Genomic DNA, 13,302 nt, shown 5'->3' on the forward strand with positions numbered 1-13,302 from the left:
TCTTCGCTACAATTGTTGTCAGCAGGTTCAGAGAGTTTTGAAGATCCAAAGCTTTATCGAACTGTTGTAGGATCTCTACAATATTTATGCATCACAAGACCAGATATCTCTTTTGCTGTGGCAAAAATTAGTCAATTTATACATTCTCCCCTCTTAGCTCATTGGAAGGCAGCAAAGCAGGTGTTAAGATATTTGAGAGGCACACAGCATCATGGTTTAGTCCTGCACAGAAGCGATGATATGAGATTATATGGATTTGCAGACTCAGATTAGGCTACAGATCTAGAAGATAGAAAGTCAGTGTCAGGGTATTGTGTGTATTTTGGGGCTAACTTAATTTCTTGGATGTGCAGGAAACAACCGACTATAAGTCGTTCCTCTGTTAAAGCAGAATTTAGGAGTGTAGCAGCTTGTGAAGCTGAGGTACAATGGCTCAAGCATTTGCTAGAAGAACTGGATGTCAAGCTTCAAACTGCTCCAACGATATATTGTGACAACTTAAGCACTGTTTTGTTAATGGCAAATCCTGTGTTACATGACAAGACTAAACATTTCCAGCTTGAAGTACAATTAATCAGGGACAAGATAAATCAAAAACAGTTACATGTTATGCATATTCCAGGGACAAACCAGGTTGCTGATCTTCTTATTAAACCTTTGACAGCCTCCACATTTGAAAGACTGAGGTTCAAACTGCGAGTTGTCCCAAGGCCAAGCTCGAGTTTGAGGGAGGTGTTGAGATTAAGGATGATTAATTATGATAATTAGAGAACTAATTTTGATTTTAAAAGTGCTATATAAGTAGAGATGGGAAACTCTATTGAAGGGATGACTCATTTTGTTTTACTGAAAAACTAAATTCAATACTTCTATTCTTTAGCTTTTCTTCCCTTTTCAATTTCCCTTTCTTTCTTTCTGTTCTTCTGCGATAAGAACTACTGTTGGAAAATTCCTTTCAGATAGAGTCCAAATCCTACCATACCTTATCTATTGCCAGCCCTATTAGGGATATGTGAACGTGAGGTTCAAATGAAAAGGATTTTTTTGAAATTTTTGAAATATGAAAGTGTCCAATCACTAGATTTTTTATCCCAAAAAAGAGAATATTCATTTTTTTAATAGAATATTCTGTTATTTTAAACGTTTTTTGTCACGGTAGAAATTTAATTAAAAAAATTAACGTATACAGATCCAATTAAAAAAATATAAAGACTTAATTAAACATTCAGTAAAGTCATAGGGACTTGCAAAATAATTAAACTTTTTTTTCTTTTGGGGATCTTTACTAGGGGTGCACATGACTCGACCCGGTCCAAAAGCCCGGCCCGGTCCCGAACACTTTAGGGGCTAATTTGGTGTGATTTCATCGGGTTTAGAGCCGGGTAAGGGTCTCAAAAATAGACCTGGTCATTATTTTGGGTCGGGTCCGGGCCATAGCTCGGGTCACCCAAAGTCGGCCCGGTGGCCCAGTCATCATACACAATTAATATTGTGTGTTATTACTTATTAGTGTTGAATCATGACTATTCTTATATGGAATTTAAGTATTGTAAATCTTAATATTTTGTGTTATTAGTCATTATAAGACTATAAGTTAATGTTTTATGTTTAGAATGTATAAGACTTTAGACTAATGCATAATATTGTGTTATTTGTATTGATTTAAATATTTGGTATTATTAGACAATATTAGTATTGATTGTGGTTATGCTTTAATTGTGAAGAAGGGTTAGTTCTTGTTATATTTTTCTAACTGAATTTTACCATGTTAAATAATGGTTGGAGTCTTGGAAATTTGGATATTTTTACATGCTAACTTACAAGAAGGTATCAACGTAATGTAATGTTAACGGCCCGATTTTCACCCGATTTTTACCCAGTTTTCACCCGGTATAATTGTGGCCCGAAAGTGTATTGGTTTCATCGGGTCTAGGGCCAGGTTCGGATCTAATAAATAGACCCAGTGTATATTTCGAGTCGGATCTGGGTCACATCAAACTCGGCTTGACCCGCCCATGTGCACCCTAATCTTTACCGGGACTAATTAAAGTAAGCAAGCATAAGTTGGTAGCTGAGGAGATTGCTGACTTGCCCAATACAAGATTGTTGTAAGTACTCAGTAGTCCATAAGCACGTAGCTTTTTTATACTCTTTTTTGTTTTTTTTTGTTTTTTTCATCTTTAATTTATATCAAATAATATTATGCTTAAGGAATAATACGGCCTGAATTCATGACATTTTGTCACTTTCTCTTAGTTTTAGTGGCTTCATTGCAAAAACTGTGGCGCATCGAAACTAAATATGAACGTGAGACAAATCGATTTAAAATGTTCCTGAAGAGGGAAGTTGGGATCAGAATAGGAACCATTGAGAATGGCATAGGTAACAAGCTTGTTTGCAGCTTCTGTTGCATGGATCCCATCCCAGGTTACGTAGTTGTAAGGATCATCACATGCTGTTGCTGTCACTCTGCGAAATTGTACTTTCCCCCTCCATATCCGCAACATGCTTTCGTGCCATACTTTATCCGTGTTCCAAAGAATATATAAACCGTTTTGAGAAGTGATTAAACTTATATATAGATATGAAGGAGAAGTGTTTGATTTGAACCATGAGAAGTTGGATGCTGAAAGAGCTCTAACAGAACAGTGTGTACATCAGAGAGAGTCTCTCTAGTCTGTCTCAATGTCTCTTTCAAAGGAAACCATACATCCAAATTCATCAATGTCTGAACTATTATTTTGTTATTTAATAATAGATCTGTGTTGGTGTTGAGTCTCACCTTAATTGTGGCACCTATTTCTGCTTCACTCCACCTACACCAATGGCACCTAAGTTGGAAGTGAAGTCATTTTGGCCAATGTAGAATGTGTAAAGCGATTTTCCGAATATATCCGGTGAAGGAAGCTTGGCTTCTGCAAGATGTTGTGAACTAAAATAAAGTTAATTCTAAAAGCAAGAACTTAAAAGGGTTAAAGCTAAGAAAAGTAAAATTAATTGTACTGAAATACTCTTGTTCACAAGACTCGGATACTCTGAAATATTCTATTAATAGGACACCTCATCAATTCTAAACAATACTAATCTGCACCGCAATGCTTGGTTGAGTGGCAATTATGTTTGCCTTGCTAGGAGGTGCACCGGGTTCAAATCCCAGCTGAGGCTGGTTGTTGTTTAAGAACCCATGGTAGTGTGTGTGAGTGTGTTGTGTGGGTATGTGAAACATGGATGTAATGGCTAGGATTGAGGGCTGTCCAATCCGCTTGACCAAAAAAAAAATACTAATCCTATAACTCCTATCTCTATTTTATAATTATTATATTGATGATGATAACACAAGAAAAGGGGTGCCAGTTTTGGCATTGTTAAAAGAAAACTAGTAAGCTCCTATAATACTGCTTCCATTCTTAAATAACTGTTTATTTGAACAAAGTGTTCTATTCAGAGCTAGTGTATATAGGCATAATTTATATCTAGATACATGGATTTGTTAATATGCCACTTTGTCTTTGTGGAACGGGTGAAATAATAAATAAAATTTGGGAACTAGAAACTTTGTACATTTTGCACCTTCTTGATGAAATTCAAGGACTCTGGTTATAAATTGCTTCATTTGGTTGAGCTGGATAGCAAGAGAGAAAGGGCTGATCCCGCTGACAAACAAACAAGTGTTAGGAATAAGCACAGTGGATGCCAATGTTGCATAGTTGGCCCCATGTCTGAAGTTTGATCCTATTGATTGCAGATAGGGACTCAAAAATGGCAATCCAAGAGCTTGAGCTGCCAAATCAAATGTAAAATATAATTATTAATATTAGTAATTTAGTATCAATGAATAACCAGATAAGTCTGCCCTTGGTTTATAAATGGTTGATGACAAAAAACCAACTAAGGAAGAAAGAATATGAAAGATTACCAAGAAAATCAATCATGAGTCTGCCATCGGAAGCTCGGCCAGCTGGTTTTTTGAAGAAAGTAACTCCAAAAGGAGCAGACTGTGCGGGAAAACCTGCATAGAAACCACCAGTGTCTGAGTTTGAATCCCCGAAGTTGAAGATAGCCTCAAAATCACATTTTGTGTGACTTAAACCCACTAAGCATAACAACAAGAAGGCCATCAAGGATGTATACACTACTATAAATATAATGGAGAGGCAGCAGTACTATACATGGAAACACGGCAACCAATTTATTCTCTTGCTGAGACAACCGGTAAAAAATTTCTGGCCCCACTACTCACTCTTGTTATATGCATAAATAATCCAATATCAATTGCTAATCATATATATAGCAGGCGCAACATGCACCACATATGTTTTGGATGTGTTGCTATTAATTAATAGTAACATAGCAGCAGATTACGTAATTGTTGCTTAGGATGCTAATAATACTTAGTATTGTTAGTGGACTAAATCCCCGTAATGGTCCCGAGATTGACGCCGTGCACTAAAATTGTCCCTGAGATTCTAATTGCACTAATTACGTCCCTGAGATTGGAAAATTTGCACCATAGTGGTCCCTGACCCGTTTTCCGTTAACGGGTGGTCCCTGACCCGTTTTCCGTTAACGGCGCGCTGACGTGGCTTGATGACGTGGATTTTTGGTGACACGTGTCACTTCATGGTTTGGCCACGTGTCACGATATGATGATGTGTCGGTCAACGACACGTGGCAAGCTGACATGGATGGGTATGCCACATGTCACAATGCTATTTTGCCACGTGTCAGATTATGCCACGTGTCGCAATGCTATTTGTCCACGTGTCATCCACGATGTCATCGTTACATGTGCACCAAATTGGTCCCTTACTTTGCATCTAATGACTCATTTTAGTCCCTGAAATTGAATATCGTGCACCAAATTAGTCCCTTCATCAGTTTTTTCTCATTTTTTTATAAATTTAAAAGTTTTTATATTTTTTTATACACTAATTTTAATTATATTATAATAAATTTTTTAATTAATAATGTTAACTTGTATCATTGGTGTACATGTTAACTAAAACCAAAACTTTATTATTGCCTCTTGTGTTTATTTGTATCTGTTTTAATATTGTTCAAGTCATAGTTATAATAAGTACTTATATTAATTAATAGTGTAATATATGAAAAAGCCGCCTAACAAGTTATAGATAAAATGAATTATTATAATCGACAGTATAAATCTATCTTATTAATTTAGTGAGAAGTTAATTATATAGAAAATCGAACATTCTTAAAATGGATGAGAATAATAAATTTATATTAGTTAATAAGTGTCTTATCAAGTATTCTTAAAATATTTATTAAAGTGTTAAATATTAAAAAAATTGTATTAAGGAATATTATTAGGCAACTACTCCCATGAAAATGCCAAAAACATCTTCTCATGATGATCCTTGTTTAAAAAGTGTAACTTATTTATTTAGCAACACTTTACATAAAGGTAACAATTTTACTTCAAATAAAATCAAGCCCTACAATCTATCATCCAATGGTCAAAATGATGTATCTTCACATGAAGATAATCATTAAATCTTCATTGGAGTAGATACCATAGTATTAAACTCTTAACTTACACTCTTTATTAAATCAATATCAATATGTCACATAATTCTTTTAATAAAATATTGTAGAAAAAAATTGTATAATTAAAACTAATATTTTAAAAATATTTTATAAAAACACTTGTATTTAAATAACTTGTGAAAAGATAAAATTAAAATTAGTGTATTCAAATATATAATGAGAATTTTAAATTTATAAAAAAAAATGAGAAAAAACTGATGAAGGGACTAATTTGGTGCACGACATTCAATTTTAGGGACTAAAATGAGTCATTAGATGCAAAGTAAGGGACCAATTTGGTACACATGTAACGATGACATCGTGGATGACACGTGGACAAATAGCATTGCGACACGTGGCATAATCTGACACGTGGCAAAATAGCATTGTGACACGTGGCATACCCATCCACGTCGGCTTGCCACGTGTCGTTGACCGACACGTCATCATACCGTTACACGTGGCCAAACCATGAGGTGACACGTGTCACCAAAAATCCACGTCATCAAGCCACGTCAGCGCGCCGTTAACGGAAAACGGGTCAGGGATCACTATGGTGCAAATTTTCCAATCTCAGGGACGTAATTGGTGCAATTGGAATCTCAGGGACAATTTTGGTGCACAGCGTCAATCTCGGGGACCATTATGGGGATTTAGTCATTGTTAGTGACATTATTGACCTTGGAATGTAATGAATTCAATGGTGGTGTAAAGTGTTAATTAAGTAATATTAATGGAACTTTTTTCAGTTTTTTGGTTAAGGACTAATCCACCACATATCTAAGCTCCATTTAAGGATCTGTCACTGGCATTCTGGCAATGGGTTATTGCATACATAAGGCGTAATTCGGATCCGTAACACTTGCTTAAGTGGACAAGTGAACCACTCAGCCAACCCAAGTTAGTTCTATGCATACTTTTTGATTCAGTGAACATGGTGGTGTATCTATTTTATTCAAAGTTATAACCAGCAATCAATCATTTTCGCTGGTAAATATTCTATTTATTAATTTCTCTAAAATGGAGGAATTGGGTTTCTCTGTAACATTATTCTTGTCTTTTTTTTTTCTTAATAACGGTCACTGTAGGATAATATTGATTTTATTCAACCCTAGTGACCAGTTTCAATTCAAAATAAATAAATAAACTATATGTAAATATAAATTACAAATAGCTTTCGTAATCATTATTATTTATTAAGACGGGAAAATTGAATATGTTGGCCAAAGAAGAAATGAACGGCATCATCAAAATTCTGTTGACAAATTCATCTGGAAAGATTTACAGCCTAAGAATCAGAATCCAGGGGAACTTTTAATTCTCTCTATTTTCTTTCAGTCAATAAGTCAAACATTTAATTCAGACTTTGCTAAAATACAGGGAACACTGAAAGTACAAGACAAAATGAATTTATAAGAACATCAAGCTCTGCATTTCTTGTTTCACAAACAACCCACATGCCAAAAATATTTCCAGGTAGATAGCAAAAAGGACACATCACTTCAGCCACTGAATTATACACCCCGTCGATACTCCAGTTGCTTTGTGTTCTCTAATAGAATCTGCTAAGCAGGACAGAGATCAGGAATTAAGCTAAGAAATCAATAGGCCATGATTTGATTCCTTTGAAGGTGATCACAAAATTGAGGTACAGCACTTACTTCACGGATGTAATTTGCAACTGCTTTGCAGCCTTCAGTTGCCAGTTGCATAACATTTTCCAAAATGTCAATCGGTAGTTTAGAATCCATCTACAGCCAGCAACAAAAGAAAGAATGCATATTGGGGTAACAAAAAAAAAGGTCTAAAACTAACTTTACACTGTTGACTATAAGAAATCCGAAAAACAAAATGATGCAATGAAAATTAACCTGAAGAAGTGTCACTTTATTCAACTTTGGCAGAATTCCAACAGTTACATCAGGACCTCCAGCACTGTCTTCTACGTAGTTCAAATCTGTCCATATTCATACAACAAGTTTCAATAATTACAAAGTTGCAAAGCTAAAACAAAAGATGAGCAGTTTAAAAGAAAACACAAACTTGCATTTAGCCATTTGAAAAGTCAAGTAAAATAGGTGCATACCAAGCAAAGGGGTGCTATTAAGGTATCCAGCACTACATGAAGTTACAAGATCACACATGGGGATCCCAGCATCAGAAAGGGCCAAAGTTGCAGCATTGATACATGCAGATCTAGTTCCTACACAAGGAATATTGGGGAAAAGAGTTAGTTAATGGTCAATAATGAAGGGCTTCAAAGAAACTAAAGAATCATTTGTTAATACTAGAAAGATTTAACAGAAGATAAATTATTAGAAGAGCACAAGATAAACAAATATTTATCATGAGGAAAAATGGTGATAACAAGATCCCATTATAAGGTTTTAACTTACCACCATCTGCTTGGAGAACTTGGACATAAATATCTATCTGCAAATGACATATATGAATCATACAAACAATAAATATACAATTTACATTAATGAAAAAGAGATTCCAGAAGCTGTGTAAAATGGAACCTGGGAACGAGGCATTAAATGTGTCATTATGCATGCTTCCATAGTCTGTCGAATAACCATAGAAATTTCAGTTGATCTCCTGTAGCAAGAGAAAAATCCCGTCAGAAAAAGAAGAGCAAGAGGTCATTCTCCTAGTGTTAAAGAACCTGGCAATTTGGCCATAAGAACCAGTTTAACACAATCAAAAAGAAAAAGTTAAAGTGTCATAAGATGTATATTGGTGGGGAATGGTATGCCCTAAGTTTCTCCTTCCTTTCCAAATTCTCTTCTGTACTGTCAACTCTTCTCAGACCGAGATATCTTAAAGACCCTTCACTTGGACACATCAGTGATTAGTTGCTCATGTTGGCTACTTACATATCTCAGTGACTCCTTCGTTTGGTTGCTAAATTTAACTGTGGGACAAAGATTCTAGTGTTCTCCAAATTCATCATTGCACTGTTCTAATTGACACATTACATATTCTACTGCTACAGATTGAAATTAGAATGTTATGTACTGCTGACATATTGTTCAGTGTTCTGTTTCATAATATTAGCATTATTTGCATCATCCAATTCAGTCTTGAGCTACTATTTCAACATTATAAATAACTAAAAACAGTGCCCAAACAAAAAAGAACTAGGAATTAAATTTAAGCAAGAGCATATGAGAAAACCTGTCACCCTTTGGTTTCCTCTTGCGATCTCCAGTGCTAAAGTTAGCCATGCTGTACTCACATCGAATCTACAGAGATGATGAGAAGCATGTAGATAGAGAGACAGCAATTAGGTATCCAGCAAAATACACTACCTAGACACAAAATGCATAATAACTTGATAAGAAAAAAATTGTTTTTCACCAAAGCCTGGTCACTCATTTGCTGGCTCCTATTTTGGACCTGAAAGGCATACAAGTTAATACAGCAATCATATCAAATAATGCTGAAATGCAAATTGAAAAGTTATTTACCTCTCTGGGGCCATATACAGCAGCAACCACTTTGGTGTTACCCATCTCAAAAATAGCAGAACTGGTTCCAAAAACAAAAACCACGCATTAGCCAAACCCTAATTTGGAAATTAAGAGGTTTGAAAAGCACGAAAAGAATTACCCATCAGCTCTGGAAACAGCACCAATCTCGGCTCGAATTTGCCGCATCTCCATGGGGCGGCGACCGTCCAAGCGAAGTCCTTCAGGGCTCACATACTCCATCTTCCTTCAATTTCCTTAATCAGGAGAAGAACCAAGTGAGTAGCAAGAGGTGGTGGCGCGGGAAACTGAGCTGGTGCAGCGATTCTAAGCTGCTGGAGTAACACTGTCACAGGAATTAGAGAAGGGCAAATTAATCAAACCGGTCATCGAACTGGTTAAATGAACCGTTGTGTTTTTTTTTTTTTTTTTACCAAAGATAGGAGACTTTAATTGAGTATCGGGAGACTATGCCATTTGAGCTATTACTTATTGGCAATGAACCGTTGTGTTATCTATTTTTTAAAAATTTTTAATTATATTACGTATATATTAGAATTAGTTATCACTCTAAAATATATAATAAAATTAAATAAATATATAGTAATTAATTTTCGTATATAAATAATATTTTTATTTTTTTAATATAACTATTTAAGTTGGTTTTTTATGTATATGATAAATAATTTGATGATAGAAATTTACTAAAAATGTATCTTTTTAAAAAAAAAATCAATTAAGATAATAAAATATAATTTTTAATATTTTAATATTTTTTTATATTTTTTCTTGTTCTTATTAATAAAATATATGTTAAGAGATTACATTTTATTTTTTTAAATAAAAAAATTGAAAGGATCTAATTTTTAAAATTGACGTGTATTGTTTTTATTTAATTTAACATATTTAATTAAATTATTTAATATAATATATATCCATATTTTATTATTATTATTTTTCAAAATTTAGTTAAAGTATTTTTTAAAATAAAAAACTTTTATTATATGTACAATTTAATTTGGAGTTGTGGAACAAGTATGCATATAGTCTGGATGATGTAAAATGTATATGCATAATTACTTTGTTTGAAAAATAATAATAATAAAAAATAAATAGAATAAATAAAATGCACGTCAGAAATAAGTGGTTGGGGATTTGGATCCTCTAAAGTTTAAATTTCACTTTAGATAGTAAAGTGTGATTTCTCACCATTTATTTCATAGGTAAGACCAAGAATAAATATAAAAGAGAAACTATTCAAAGGTAGAAGATCACACCTTACTCTCTAAAATGAAATTTAAACTTTAGAGAATCTAAATCCATTGATTGGTCACTCCCCTACAGCAATAAATAAGCAGGTCAGATTTCTGTTGTGATAAGGTGATGATATGGATGCCCATTCATTATGTGCAGTTCACATTCTCTAAAGTGAATGACATTAAAGAAGTATTGAAAAAGCAAGTATGTTACCTCTATAAATAGTGGAATGTCACCCAAAAAAATATAGAGTAAAGTATCATTTTTGTTCCCAATGTTTGGGGTAAGTCCCAAAGTTATCCCTAACGTTTCAATCGTCCTATTTAAGTCTTTAACGTTTCAAAATTGACAATGTTGTCCTGCTGTTAGGATCCGTTAACAAAATTGACGGCAGGACAAAATTGAGACGATTATAAAACGTTAGGGACTTAAATAGGACGAAAACGTTAGGGACAAAAACGATATATAAAAATAAATTTTAATTCAATTTTATCTTTCAATAACATTAATTTTTTACTGTACATAATATTCAATTATTTTTTAATTACATCTAAATAAATTACACTTAATCACATTACTTTCATTTTAAATAAATTTATTTTTTTTATAATTTTAAAGAATTTTGATACATTAGAGACAAAAGGTATAATTTATATTTTATCGTATATATATTATTTTTTTCTGCAAGTTTATATACTAGTCATTCTACAAACATTTCATGATAACTAAAATTCTTTAAGAGTAAAATTATAAAAAAAATAATTTATTTAAAATAAAAGTAATATGATTAAGTATAATTTACTTAGATGTGATTAAAAAATAATTGAATACTATGTATAGTAAAAAATTCATTATTGAAGAATAAAATTAAAATTTATTTCTATGTATCATTTTTGTCCCCAACGTTTTTGTCTTATTTAAGTCTCTAACATTTCAAAATTGTCTCAATTTTGTCCCGCCGTCAATTCTGTTAACGGATCCCTAACGGCAGGACAACATTGAGTCAGTTTTGAAACGTTAGGGACTTAAATAGGACGATTGAAACGTTAAGAACAATTTTGGAATTTACCCTAAACGTTGGGGACAAAAATGATACTTTACTCAAAAATATAAATAGTGGAATGTAATTTCAGTTTGGTACACACAATCAATAACAAAATCTTCTCTCTTTTAGACTTTAATACTTAATACTCTCTTTTCTCTCTCTTTTATATACGATACTATATATATTAGTGATATATATATAAATCACTTCTATTAATATATTGAGATATTATATGGGTAAATATTAATATGGGTAAATATTAACACTATAGTATTTTATTTATACTTCTTATTTTATATTTATTATATCTTCCTTAATTATTTATTTTACAACACGTTATCAGCACGAGACTCTAATCAAATTTTAGGAAGACTCAGGTAATAAATTTTCATTATGTCAAAACTCTCTCATATTGAATTCAATGCTCTTGATATATTTGGAAACAATTATTTATCATGGATATTAGATGCTGAAATCCATCTTGATTCAATGGATCTTGGAGATACCATTAAGGCTGAAAATAATGCATCCCAAAAGGATAAAGCCAAAGCCATGATTTTCCTTCGTTGTCATCTTGACGAAGGATTGAAAAATGAATACCTCACATTAAAAGATCCTGCAGATATGTGGAAAGACCTTGAAGAAAGGTACAATCATCAAAAGACGGTGATACTTCCTCTAGTCCGATATGAATGGACGCACTTGCGTCTACAGGATTTTAAATCCATAAATGAATATAATTCTACAATGTTTCGAATCACCTCATGAATGAAATTATGTGGGGAAAAGATAACTGATAATGATATGTTAGAGAAAATTTTCTCAACCTTCTATGCCTCGAATGTGCTCCTGCAGCAGCAGTATCGAGAAAAAGGATTTAAAAAATATTCTGAGTTAATTTTTTGCCTTCTTGTTGCTGAACGCAACAATGAATTGCTTTTAAGAAATCATGAAGCATGCCCAGCTGGCGCCGTCCCATTTCCTGAAATAAATGCGGCAAATCATTACCCTAGAAGAGGTAAATTGCAAGGTTTTAGTAGCAAGAAAAATTATGGAAGGAAAAGGAATTATGTTCACAAAGGATCTCACCAGAAGTGGGATAAAGAAAGGAATAATGGACAAAATAAATCAACAGAGGATAAATGTTTCCGTTGTGGTGAAAAGGGTCATTGGTCACATACCTGTCGTACCCCAAGGCACCTAGTCGATCTTTATCAAGCATCTTTGAAAAATGATGATAAAGGAAAGGAAACAAATTTCGTTTCAAATGATGCTGAAAATTCTACTACTCATTATGATGTATCTGATTTCTTTGAGGATCCTAAAGGAAATATTGGCCATTTGATCAATGATGGAATAGTTTAATATGTGAAATTGTTAAGTATTCATGTAAATAAATAATGTAAAGAACTTCTTGTTAAGTTTTATTTTCTATGCATCTGAATAATATATATAAATAATGTTTAATAAAATATTTATGAATTTTAAAATTATTGAATGTGCTATACTTCTTAGAAAAATATTTTCAATCAAGAAAATAATTTTATGCGCATATACTTCTACTCATTTTATTATTATTTGTCTTTGAAGAGAATGGCAAGGACATACAGTGAAGATATTTGCCTTGCGGATAGTGCAAGTTCGCACACCATTCTCAAAAGTAATATATATTTTACCCATTTTGTGCCAAAAGAAGAATATATTAATATTATTATTGGCTCAGGCAATGTGATAAAAGGCTCTGGAAGAGCTATAATTTTGTTTCCTAGAGAAATAAAATTCATAATAAATAATGCACTATTATCTACCAAGTCTCTAAGAAACTTGTTGAGCTTTAAAGATATTAGCCGAAATGGATATCATATTGAGACTATGAATGAGAGAAATCATGAGTACTTATGTATCATAACTCATGATTTAAATAAAAAGGTTATATTAGAAAAGTTACCCTCACTTTCATTTGGGTTATATTATACCAAG

The 13,302-nt window shown here is 33.0% G+C and overlaps 2 protein-coding genes and 1 pseudogene across 2 annotated transcripts; 1 reads left to right on the forward strand and 2 right to left on the reverse strand.

Moving 5' to 3' along the window:
• Window positions 1-2,592: 2,592 nt before the first annotated feature.
• Window positions 2,593-4,160, reverse strand: LOC107634317 (GDSL esterase/lipase At4g01130-like). Its single transcript, XM_016337854.3, has 3 exons — window positions 3,917-4,160; window positions 3,571-3,780; window positions 2,593-2,915 (listed from the first exon to the last, which is right to left on the reverse strand). Exons 1-3 carry the CDS (start codon window positions 4,116-4,118, stop codon window positions 2,797-2,799), a joined length of 531 nt encoding a protein of 176 aa, XP_016193340.1. The 5' UTR covers window positions 4,119-4,160; the 3' UTR covers window positions 2,593-2,796.
• Window positions 4,161-6,780: 2,620 nt separating this feature from the next.
• Window positions 6,781-9,400, reverse strand: LOC107630067 (exosome complex component RRP41 homolog). The gene is made up of 10 exons (XM_016333093.3): window positions 9,163-9,400; window positions 9,021-9,081; window positions 8,911-8,949; window positions 8,728-8,795; window positions 8,070-8,148; window positions 7,944-7,980; window positions 7,634-7,750; window positions 7,419-7,504; window positions 7,209-7,298; window positions 6,781-7,109 (listed from the first exon to the last, which is right to left on the reverse strand). Exons 1-10 carry the CDS (start codon window positions 9,261-9,263, stop codon window positions 7,062-7,064), a joined length of 726 nt encoding a protein of 241 aa, XP_016188579.1. The 5' UTR covers window positions 9,264-9,400; the 3' UTR covers window positions 6,781-7,061.
• Window positions 9,401-11,715: 2,315 nt separating this feature from the next.
• Window positions 11,716-12,687, forward strand: LOC148570182 (uncharacterized; annotated as a pseudogene).
• The last annotated feature ends 615 nt before the right edge of the window (window positions 12,688-13,302 follow it).

Source organism: Arachis ipaensis, chromosome B3 (assembly GCF_059453495.1).
Source record: "Arachis ipaensis isolate K30076 ecotype BB chromosome B3, ASM5945349v1, whole genome shotgun sequence".
Lineage (NCBI taxonomy): Eukaryota > Viridiplantae > Streptophyta > Magnoliopsida > Fabales > Fabaceae > Arachis > Arachis ipaensis.

What these genes read in the sequence shown, in the direction of transcription:
- LOC107634317 (XM_016337854.3), bottom strand. Translation starts at nt 4,118, where the DNA reads ATGGCCTTCTTGTTGTTATGCTTAGTGGGTTTAAGTCACACAAAATGT. An exon ending in ACTCATGATTGATTTTCTTG is followed by an intron (nt 3,781 to 3,916) that starts GTAATCTTTCAT and finishes TTGATTTGGCAG; the next exon opens with CTCAAGCTCTTGGATTGCCA. An exon ending in CCTTGAATTTCATCAAGAAG is followed by an intron (nt 2,916 to 3,570) that starts GTGCAAAATGTA and finishes AACATCTTGCAG; the next exon opens with AAGCCAAGCTTCCTTCACCG.
- LOC107630067 (XM_016333093.3), bottom strand. Translation starts at nt 9,263, where the DNA reads ATGGAGTATGTGAGCCCTGAAGGACTTCGCTTGGACGGTCGCCGCCCC. An exon ending in GCTGTTTCCAGAGCTGATGG is followed by an intron (nt 9,082 to 9,162) that starts GTAATTCTTTTC and finishes TTTTGGAACCAG; the next exon opens with TTCTGCTATTTTTGAGATGG. An exon ending in TTGCAAATTACATCCGTGAA is followed by an intron (nt 7,110 to 7,208) that starts GTAAGTGCTGTA and finishes CCTGCTTAGCAG; the next exon opens with ATTCTATTAGAGAACACAAA.